The sequence below is a fragment of the Neodiprion virginianus genome, chromosome 1, assembly GCF_021901495.1.
Source record: "Neodiprion virginianus isolate iyNeoVirg1 chromosome 1, iyNeoVirg1.1, whole genome shotgun sequence".
Classification (NCBI taxonomy): Eukaryota; Metazoa; Arthropoda; class Insecta; order Hymenoptera; family Diprionidae; genus Neodiprion; species Neodiprion virginianus.
Window position 1 is genome coordinate 7298450 of NC_060877.1, and position 11941 is coordinate 7310390.

The 11941-nt window shown below is 43.6% G+C and overlaps 1 protein-coding gene across 6 annotated transcripts in view; it reads left to right on the plus strand.

Annotated features, from left to right (window-relative positions):
• The first annotated feature begins 2846 nt into the window (after positions 1–2846).
• LOC124302744 (uncharacterized) overlaps positions 2847–11941 on the plus strand; it is a 33116-nt gene continuing 24021 nt past the window's right edge. For 3 of the 6 annotated variants that reach the window (XM_046759243.1, XM_046759279.1, XM_046759269.1), the window contains exons 1-2: positions 2847–3343; positions 10451–10713. In XM_046759243.1, the coding sequence (XP_046615199.1) occupies positions 10542–10713 (172 nt within the window). In that variant the 5' untranslated portion in view covers positions 2847–3343; positions 10451–10541. Of the gene's footprint in view, positions 3344–10276; positions 10374–10450; positions 10714–11509; positions 11596–11941 lie in introns of those variants that run through there. The other 3 variants (XM_046759288.1, XM_046759252.1, XM_046759306.1) reach the window with 3 other exon arrangements.

An 11941-nucleotide genomic window follows, 5' to 3' on the forward strand; every position in this document is an offset into this window, starting at 1 on the left:
CTGAAGTGTCACACTATTAAAAAGAGAAAAAAGATCAAAACCGACCTTCTTTCTCTCTGGTGACGCATGCGCAGCGGTATAAACGTCGTAGCCGTCGTAGCTATTTGCAACTGCGTATGCGCCGGGAGAAAAAGAAAGCTAGTACTCTTACATTCTCTCTCTCGCTCTTACTCGTTTCACTACTCGACGAGTCCATCGCCACCTCTCGGCGAAACGGAGAAGCGCTTATCGCGCGGAAATTTTGTCCACCCTCCGCCGTCCGACACGTGTCTCAACTCGCGCACTTGACGTATCAATTCGGCTGTAATGGACTCAATTTTACGCGTCGTGACTTCGCCGCGCATCGATTTCGACGGGGGGAGAACGACGACGATGTCTTTGGGGTTTTGGAGGAGGACAACGACTTCTACCTTACTGAATTTCCTCTTAAATCGTCGAGCGATCTGGGTATAGATCAAAGATCGAGAATGACGGCTGAACCGAGGGAACGAGCCGCAGCTATCGTGATACAGGAATGTTGGCGGAGATACTCGTTTAGAAGCGAATTGTCAAGCCTCAGAGATTTTCTGGCTAAATACGCCGGTTCGAATTACTCCGTGGCGTTTCTCAGGCTAGTCAATTCGCGGGAAGCCTGTTTGGTCGACCGAGCGAGCGGGACTCGCCTCCGCTTCAGATTCTCCGGGGAAACTTTTCCGCCTGTGGTTGTTTACAAGATATTTACGAAACTACCGGTCATCCGTGTCTCCTGCGCGTGGAATAACGAAATTGAACAGAGCCAGGCGGATACAATGATCAAGCCCGGCGAATCGCCCGTGAAAAGTGACGCGAACGATTGGCGGCCGTTCCTCATCACCTCCTCATCGCGAAGAGGAGGAACCGGAAGTTCAGCTTTTGCGACGAAGCGTTGCGACGAACGCGTAATTAGATCAAATCGCAGATCAAAGTTAGAGATGATTAAACGACTTTATGAGCTGGGGAGGCACGGCGAATGGAAACCGGAAATGGCCCATGGAAAATGAAATGACTTTATTCACTGTGATCGTCAAGATTTTGATCTCTCGAAAACCGATGCGAAGAGCTCGCGTCGACTTATCTAATCCGATGAATGGGCGCCAGCAAATTTTAAATTATATTTGAAATTCGTGGCATTACTCGTACCGCACATTATACCCTAATCACAAATTATCACGCTATTATTTAACAAATTGTCAAGTTTTGTACCAAGAAAATCAATAAAGATATATTGTAACGAACATTGCAGATGGTTCAGATATCGACTATTCTTCACTTTTTGCGAACTTTGCGATCGCTCGAAAAACATTGCGAATCTCCCCCTCCGTCTATTCTACCGCATGATCCAAGATCCAGAGCACTCGTATGAAATCTCTGTGACGCAGTGCTAAACCGGGCTCTGTGGGTGCAGTTATCGGTCCAACACGAGCCAAGAAACTGCGCAGAGTTTGGACGAGTTCCAGCCACTCCGATATCGTTTCAAAAGCATCCCACATCCGATTGCCCAATTAAAATATCGTCTGTAGCGTATCAGAGCTAGCCGACGATCAATCGAGCAGCACGCGTTGCGACGATGAACGCTAATTGTAGGCATACGGCAAGAAAAAGAGCAGACCAAAACGAATCGTTTGGCAACTGTGCTCTTTTCTTCAGGCGTTCTCCTTGTTATCATTTATTTTTGTAACTTTCTTTCATTTCCATGCAAAATATGACTTTATTTATCATATTTTAGGCGTCAGACGTCGACGCGACCCTCACCTGCATCGCGTAAAGCAGAATACCTGTACTTACAAGCTACATACCGACAGACGTTTATATTATACGTACATAAGAACGTTTTTGTATACATATGTTATACAACGCTGGGTGGAATTCTGGTTCGAAATGGGAAAGGGTCGTGAAACGTTGCGGGGCGATTTAGATGCGCATAATATAAAACATGTTACACGTGCAGAGTCCGTCGAGTTTCCAGTATACGGTTATATCCCCGCTGCTTATTTATTATTACTCACCTACGGATACGAAAACGTCTTCTCTATTATGGATGACCTTACCCTTATATACCTGCCTCGTATTTCACAGTCTGCATCGCAGAGCGGGCGTAGTGAGAAACTGGTAATCTTACCTGCGAAATATGACTGTTACAAGTATCTTGGTATATGTGTAGATAACTTATGTATCGATCTATGTTCTTGCCGATGTTCAAACATTTTTCAAAACAGAATCCTAGTTTAATCTTACAGGGTCACGATCATTTTCAAACTATTTGCCCACGATAAGAAACGTGACTGCGTTCACCTTTTCCGAAAATTCAAGCTGCACCAACTGTGAATTCTTATCAATTTATAGATTTCGCCAGGCAAGTATACGAGCCAAACGGATAATAATATTCAGCAATTCTTCATAGATCGATGGGTAGGAATATCGTTAAACACTGTACCATTTTCGACGAGTGAACGTCATTGACTAAAAGTTACGAACTGCACGAGTCGTGAAAGATACGGGTTCTCTCATTACTCCGTCGTTTTAATTGCGTTTTATTGCCTTCCTTTTTATTTCCAACTCCACGAAAACAGCCAAGTAAAAAGTTTTCCCCCCACGATTGCACGGAGGTATCGCGGAATTGGCGATGCAGAACCGCCTCGAACATGCCAGGCGTCGCGGCGCCGCCAAGGCTGCGAGCTTAAGGGGCTGTGGGAAGGGGATGAGGGGGAGTATAGCTAGAGAAGACGACGATGGGAGTGAGAGAACCTTCGGAGGTGCAAGGGAGGAGAGAGCAGCATGGCAGGCCTAGAGTGGAAGCCAGTGGAAGCCAGTGAAAGCAAACGACGCCGGGCGTCGGTCGAGGAGGGGAATTCGTCCCTCGGCGGCGGGAAACCATGCGTGACCTCCTGGTTCTCGGGCACATCGCGGCATTCGCGGCCCGAAGCGGACACCAGTGGAGGGACCGCGTGACACCGGAATGCAAGTGAGGTGTTCGGGTCGCGGCTCGACAATCTCTGATATCCACCCCAATTCGAAGAATACAATCGAACTATCATTCGCGATTAGAGTCGGCTCGATCGCTTTGTCGCATTTATCGATGCCCGTACGCTGATTCGTACGATCGTTTAAACCGGCAGTGCGCGGTTCGACGTTGTCATTTTTCGTGATCCTCTAACAGTGCACTTCGACTTGAGTTCTGTACTGATCGGAAAACTTAATTATTATTGTTCGTGCCGACAGCTCCAAGGCTGTAGAAGAGTTGAGAGTTGTAACAGTTTCGAGGCTTGTTCGACAGGACTTATCTCACTTCTCGAGGTTTTCAAGAGCGTGAGAGATTAGCAACAAGGTATGTGTTCGTGAATTAGAGCAAATACTATGATATAGGTATAAGTGTATTACTTTGTTTAATACTATGTATTTTACACAGCGTGGCTGAAGATAGTAACGTTGTCAAAAAGATAACTTTTTTTTTTTTTTTTGTTACAATTTTGAAATTATTCTAAAAGAGTCAAGTTTCCAAAAGTATCGATATGCTTTGCTTTTTATCGGTTTACAATAACGTTCTATATAATTCAAACTTGTGGAAAAAAAACACTTGTTAACATCGTTAGGATTGACTGTCAAAATTTCAATAGCATGTTTTGATATCAACTGCGAATTTTACTGATCCAAAATAGAACGCAGAATGATTTATTACGCTGGGCAAGAAAATGTTGACGAACATTATACGATAAGGTTAAATTTCAAGTCCGCAGCTTCTGCGTTTCTTTCTGGAGAGTGTAATCAAAATTTTAGGTAACAGATTTCTGCTTCAAATGGAAATGAAAATAATAAATATAACAATACTTAATCAAGTACCAGTCCACTTCATTGGTCGAGGTTGTAAGAATGTAGAATACTGGGTTTCTGGGTTTATTGTTAAAAACAGAGTTTCGTTCAGCAAATTAATTTTCACTACTATTAAAATATTATGCATTTTGTACAGGTTTCTACACGCTGGAGCGTGTTTTTAAAACTGCACCAATTTCACGATAAAGATTTCATGCCGCTTACAATAATATCACAAAAGTGTTTGCAGTTTGAACAACTACTTCGCAGTCGAAATTTTTCCAACTGATTTCGTTTCAATTCAAAATAGATAAAAATATACTTACTTTTCCTGAGTGTGTATTTGTCGAATTATAACAATAAATAATGCAAAATACGTCAACGGAGAATGAAGTTGGGTTCAATAAGATATCAGAATCACGTTGAATTCCAATTTCTCTCAACAATCAAATCGCAATATGCGATTCGTGCAACGCGTCGACGTCGCGTAACGCGTAGTAAAAGTCGGACCGTAATATTTCTGTGCCCGGAGTGTTATTTTTTGTCCGAAGTTGCATAATTGGGTGAGGTAACGTTTGTCATCTCGACTTCTCGTCGTGTACGCGTGTAAGAGCACGACGTCTATTCATCTAGCAGACACCGCACAGCTAGCTCTCGCTCTCAACTCGCTCTACGCTTTCAAAGAGGCCCGTCCACCTTGCACATCTCTCGCTCTAAGGATATATTTATAGAACACTCAACTCGTTGAGATCTTAGAAACGATTATAGGAATCTGGAAACGCTGTTACGCCTCCACTCGTCCCAAGATAATTCCATCTTTTGAGATGTCGGCTCGACGCACGTTCCACTCTCTTCGATCCCTTTCGTAGTCTCACAATATTATACCCATAATGTTGTACAGAAACGGCGTGCATGCGATCACCGCTGGCGGCGATATCATCCACGCAGCACGTTCTTCAGCTCTTATTATTATCTGGATCCCGCGTACACGTAAGGAGATAAGAAAGACAATCAAAAAAAAAAACAGAAGAAGAAAAAAAAAACAGAGAAGATTCACCCTCGGGGAGAATCGGCAGTCCAGCTGCGATTCCTAAGCCTCTTTTATGAGATTAGAGGGAAGACGGCAATAAGCCAACTACAGCGATTCTAAGCGTCGTGTATACTGATATTCGTTTCGTAAGAAATTCGAGTCAGAGGTCGAGCAAGTGTTCAAATCATTTTTTCGCACTAAAGTACAAATAACACAGGTCTGCAATCAAGAAACTGCACACATTTTTTATACCGATTTTTATAGATTTATACTTACTGAAACCGGGAAAAATGGTGAAAAAATTCTTATTTCTTGAACTCGTGTTTGTTGTTTCAATTAAAGTGAAACTCTTGGTTAACTCGAAATCTGGTATCCTATTCTGGTTCCAAAAATCCTATGCAAAAGTTATTTCTTACTTTCATTTAATGTGTACTAGAGTGAGACACAAGATAAATACAAACAGAAAATGGAAAGCGGTAGCGTGTTCAGAGAAGTATCAAAGAGAAGAAAAAAAAGTTAATAGGCAAAGAATGAACACGGAATGTTGAGTACATAGATTTGATGAAGAAATTGTTTTTTTAATTTTATAAGAAATATTGTTCAGCTCGTTGTAATGAAACGGTGGTTTTTTCATGCGAACACCTTGTATTTTGGAAAAATACTGTACGTAATGGAGGAAAATGAAAGTGATTTTTGGATTCAGGAAACCCGAAAACGTAACATTTACCAAAATCATCCCATTCGGATGAGATAAACTTTTTTTTGCAGGCCTGTGATAATTGTTCCAGTTTCAGATCACAAGTATTGTAAGGCTTTTTTACTCCGAACATTGAGTGCAAATTTCGAGCACCTTACAGATTCCGTACCTCGAGAAGCGTTTCTCACGACGAGAATCGGAGCTGAAAGTTAATTGCCGAAGTCTATTGAAGCGTCGCTCTGTAAATTTTCAACAAAAACGCTCTGGGCTCCAAGGAGAGAGAGCAGACACAGCGTAGTAGTTCGGGTGTTGCGTTCGTTTTTAGCTTCCACGGGTATAACACCGACAGCCCAAGTAGGATAAAAAGATCAAGGCTCTAGGATCGAACTGGGTCAGCAGGGCTAATTCAAAGTTACTCTTATCGCCGGCACCGAGGCCCGAACATTCTCTGCCCAATTTTGTCCTCCCTATTTGATTGCGAGCCGCGCTGCAGCGCGGTAATTGCTTTCGGACAATATCTAGTCCGGCTGAACCTGTAACTCACTCGTCAGTGGTGAATGACGACGAATCCACTCGACCTTTACTCGCGTCTCCGCCGAATTCTTAATTTATATATAAGAAATAAATTAAATTCGACGGGTGAACACACTCGCCGCCACGCAGCCACTTTCATTGGCACAAATTGCGTTTCGATTTGGGAAACGCTAGAGCGGCGAGAGGTTAACGATCCGTACTCACACTTTCTAGCAATGAATCAAAGAAAGTGTGAAACGAAAGATCGCGCCTTTTCTTCTCCGCTCTTTAATACCGATGAAATTGATCATTCGTATCTATGACTGTCTTTACGCTATAATTATCTATTCATATTTCTTGCTCCGTGAGCGCCAAGATCTCAGCGATTCGCTCGATCTCGTTTCCTGAAAATAAACGATCCTGTAATCACGGTGCGAGTTTGAAGTTTCTACTTCAACGTTAGCTCGAGCTTGTACGGAGAGTTTTCTTGTAACCGTGCAATCGCAATGTTCCGGTACGTGTAACCCACGTATCGCAGAATGTGAGCCGATGATACGTGTCAGGAGATTTTTCGCGAAGTGTGCAGGCGGAGAGAGAAAGGAAAGGAGAGAGGAAGCAGCTGATGGCAAGAGAGACGGAGGGATCGTTAACTCGCGGTGATCGGTTGACCGAGTAATTCTCTTTAAACCGGTCGACATTCCTGCCAAGGTCTGACCATGTTTGAGCATCATCTGCAGAGGTGGTAAACGATATTGAACTTGGAGGCCTCTGGCGAGGTATTTAAATATACGTATACATACAGGCTTCGAGTAATTACCCTAGGTGAGATAAGAAGCGTAGTTAGAGTAATAACATATTACACTGTATGATAATAATCTTCGAGGCGTAATTACAAAGGCCGAAATGCGTGTTTGGCCACAACGTGAGGCCTTTCCGTACTTCTGCTCGTATAATAATTCGATATTAAATTCTTCCATTAGAGTGTAATTTGAAATTTCAACTAAACCAGCCAACCGAATCACTCTCGTAGCGTGTCTGCGGCACGGGACTGTTAAGCCCGGGAGGCGTAAAGTTGATTCCGGTTCGTCGGACCCGTTGCAGAAGCAAATTGCCGCAGCTATGACGAGCACGCGTACTGCTCGAGCAACTCGGCTGAAGATTAGTTCTTTGTCAAAATCTCGGAAGAATAAGCTTTTCAAACGCCAAAAGTATACAGGGACTACACGGCGTGTATACGCAAGGCTGGCTCGAAAAGTTTCACTCGAACACAAGCGAAGAGGGTGATGCGAGAAAGGTGAATTCGGAACTGATGACAAAATTTTCTAACAAGAAAGGTGCTTGCCAATTTTGAATCACCTATGTACCATCGTTATAAAACGATATTTATTTTGATTCGATCACGTCTGGTTTTTGGGTTACAGCTACTATCAGTAATATTGATTGTTTATCGTTTTGACTTACCTTTTTTGATTCAAGGTGTTTTGTTATTTACTATCAATACCAGTTAATTAGTTACAATGAATAAAAAAACACCTTGAATCAAAAAAAGCAAGTCGAAACGATGAGCATTCATTTTTACCGGTAGCGGCTGTAACCCAAAACCCAGACCTGAGCGAATCAAAATAAATATGATTTTATAATGAGGGTAGATAGGTATTTCAAAATTAGTAAGCACCTTCCTTGTTACAAAATTTTGTCGACCAGTGTACCGCAACACTATGTACAACATCGTTTTTGTTCGTAAAAACTGTATTTTTGGAAAAAGTAAATAAATCATGTTACAATAAAACTATTCGTAGGTATACAAAATATTCTAATATCAATTCTACTATATCAAATCATGTTCCTGACGTAATCAGGCCAAAGTTTTCATTTTACACACAAAAAGTGAAATTTCGTTGAACACAACTGCGAAGAACGTCACGTGTGAGATCGAGACCAAGATCGTCGCGTCACCTTGTAAGTCGACGGCCAAGAGAGAATAGGATTTATGAATTCTTCCAAAGGATTAAGTTGCGATGAGAAAACGTGGCTCATACCTTCTAAGGGGTCGTCCTTGCCCAGGGCTTGTCGTTTCTGTACCCTTGTCCTCTTTGTTCCTTCGTAGTTGATCATTCTTTCTTCATAATAAATCGCTGCCGCCTTGTTCGTAACATCGTAGTGCAGTTAGAACCTTCGATATGGAAGTCGACGTAGTTCTGGTCACGAGTTTTAAACACCGTATTCGTCTCAGCTCATTCGGCTCCTTGAAGCAGTACTAACAGTAAGTACCTTCTTCCACACGAGCTGGAAGGCGGACTTGAACACGACGAGCGACGTAGTACGTGGTAAGGCAATACGGAAGCCAGGAATCAATACGTGGTGCATTCACCTTTGACAATCGCTCACTTCCCTCCTGAAAAGTGCGTATAAGGTACTCAAAGTTAATCGATCTTATTGAATTGTACGAGAGATTTGTTCTTGGTATCATAGTCAGAGAATAAAAAACATTTTCTTCATTTGGGTACTTGTCAAATGATTATCCATATACGTAACGTAAGGTATTCCAACAAATTTTATAGTTTCGAAGAGGGCCCCAACCAACGGACTGAAACGTCAAAATCGATGGATGTTTTTTATTCACTGACTTTGGATACCAAGGAAAAATCTCTCGCTTAAAGTTTGTACGCGAATAAACCTTGTGCTGTAGTGTCTGGAAAATACTTAGGTACTCTTACGGGAATTAAGGCTTCTTTTCAGAATAATCTTGTGTGCAGCGTAGCGATGACGGAAGCCGAATGACAAAGCTTTCGAGTGATATGAGATTATTTATAGTGAAATTTTCATCCAGCCGCTGGTTTGTCCGTAGCAGTCGTTACAGACACGCCGAACCTGTTCTCTCTGTGCGATTCCTCATGCATGAACATCACGAGAGTAAATTTACTCGAGACAAGTTGGACAGGTTTGCGGCTGCCATTTGAAGATCGTATTCAAAAACTCGTTCGACGCGTGTGTTGCAGCTTTTGAAGAATGATTCAACGCGTCTGGGGTACTTATGGAAGGTTTTTGGCTTTTAGCCATTCGAATTCGGTTCAAACAACGGACAACGTGCTTCCAGGGAGACTCCTCTACACGCGAAACGTACTCCAGGTAGATTAGAAGGCGTATATTTTGCGAGACGGATTATTTCGTAACGACATCGAGCGAACGGGGTAATCGAATTAGAGCTAATAACGCGCGGGTACCATTGTACATGTCACTTGTTACACCACGTTCTCCAAGGTCGGTACTGACTTGGGAAAATGTATACCAAGGTACAATTTGCCAAGTACAGAGCCTCCGATTCGTCCAAATTCTCACCGGGTTGAGAACTCCTGCCTGTCAGCTATACAACCAAGGTGGTTGTGTGCACGGAGGCTAGTCAGCATGCACGTATACATGGAATAATGGAAGGTACATTGACGGAGTGACTCACGCCCGGCTCCGAAGCTCCTCCGCCTTCCTCCCTATTCCGCAACGCTGCAACCACCAGCAAGTGGACTCTTCACTTTGTGCCACGTAGACTTTAGTGCCCCGGCTACGAGGCTCATACGTGCCACCACCCAGTGCTGCATCTAGTACATTTTCCTGGGTCTCTTATTCACAGAGTGAAAAGAGGGACAAGATACGAGGAGCAGAAACGATGTCGCCAATGATTGCTCGCACGTCGTGTGAGAATCATGGCAAGTGGACAGTGTCAATTGACAACTCGAGTTCACGGGGAGAAATCCGACCCGAGTAACAGTGACTTATTACACACCATGGAACTTCATCAACGAACTCTGAAGCGCGTAAGAAACCAGAGGAAATTAATCGCTTCTGTGTCAAAGATCTTTGGAAGCCTTGGAAGCGACTTGAAACTTGCGGTCTTGTTTAAACGGCCCTTGAAGCAGTAGCATAGAATCCTATACCCGACAGCTTCGACCTTAACTAACTGCCCTTTGCGGCACATCAGCGCAAACTTTAACTTAGTCCTGCGGATGAATTATCTGGTGTACCGTAACGATTGCAGCGATGTGAAGGGTTGGTTCTTCGCCCCGTTTATTTTGGGGTCCGAAGGCGCGCGTCGAGGGTAAGTAATAATGTATGACACGAGGTCCGAATTATCGATTCCTGCCTTGGCGAGCAGAGTGTGCTGTGTAATAGTTTGTTGTTATTCTACCTGGGTTGCTGGGGCAGCTAACAAGGAAAGTACGGTTCTCACGTGGTCTTAAGATTGGGTCAAATCCGCAGAGAAGCGCGGCCTGATTGCTACGTGTAAAGTCGAATAAGGACTGGGAAGTACGGTCGGTTCGTCTCAGTTTAAAAAAAAAAAACTGATATCGCGTATGATCTAAATCGTGGATCGGTTCTTTTGTCTGTTCCAGTTCGGTCCCAGGATCGGATGGAGCGCGGTGAAGGGTTGTCGAAGAGGAAGATCTGCGGGCTGCAGGGTGAGACTTGGAATAGCTGCGAACGATGACGTTGCCGGTGTCAAGCTATGAGGAACTTTTGGTCCAAGTTCGAGGACTGACCCACGAGACGATCCTGCTGCAGCGACAGCTCTCGTCGGATCTCTTCGACGACGCGAACGGAACCGATTGCGATCTCAATCACAACATCGACTTCGCAAGAAAGAATTACGAGAACGGTAAGGACGAAGCGACTGTTTAGGGTGGTGATCAAACCGCGGGCAAGTCTCGAGAGTCTCGTTGTTCCGATGTTATTACCGATGGATGGGAGGAGCCCGCTAAGCATTATTATTCTTTCGCCTTGATTTAACTAGCCCAGAATTGGAGAGCTATGTCTGGCTCCGGCTGTCTGGAGTCGACAGACAGCATTTGGAACATTGCCACGGGGCAGTGGCGGTGGTTCGACGCCGCTATGTTGGAGCTAGTCAAAACCAGATATCCATGAGTAAATCAACAACCCGGACGGATTGTCAAAACCGTTTTATTACACTCTCCTTTCATCCAAAATTGTAACCATTTATCGCTTCGCCCTGCAGCTTATACCCACCTACATATAGCCAAGGTGCGTGGTTCCCGGTTTATTTTCCCTTGTCACGCGATTTCAATTTCGTACTATAATTTGCACGTGCTGTGTGAAAGCAAGCCTGTCGGGTCTTTGAAACGGCGAACGGAACACGGAACACCGTAATTGACGGTGAGAAAAATTTTACATTAAGAACTAGATGATCAAATTCAGAGGTGCGTGAGATGAGAAGGAAATAGTTCTCTCTTCTTCGTTTTCCGTGTCGCGTTACATTTTATGGATTGTTTTCTTTCATTCTTTTATTTCTTCACTTTTTCTTACGTTTTGTACCAAAAGAGAAAAAGAAGGAAAGGAATTGGGCGGCTGGAATGCAGCCCACACGCATAAAAACACCATGGCTATACGATAATTAGGGCCGACCTTTGGGAGATGGGAAAGGATTAGAAATTCGGCCTTAATTCTCTCTCAGGGGATAATGGGGGCTCGGAACGAATACCGAGCAACGAATTCGTCTTCGGATTAACCAGAAGCTTCACGGGTAGTCGTTTATTTATTGCACGTAACAAGTTATCCAGAAGCACTATCTCGCTGTTGGTACATAAATGCCTGCATCCAAATTGTAACTCGAGACGTTAATTTCGGTAAAGAACCATTTTCGTCATTTATCGATAGATGGATCGTTATTGGTAAGGGAGAATCGATACAGAGATCGATTGTGGAGTCAACGACACCGACGAACTTGCAAGCTGTGTGTACACGAAAATTGTCACGGTATAATAACAGGCAAACATTTATACCGCTATATTAAACTGTGTACCTTGGGCACACGGTGACTGCAGTTATAGGATGCTAACGTTTGCGTCTGCATTTAGACGCGGTTGAGA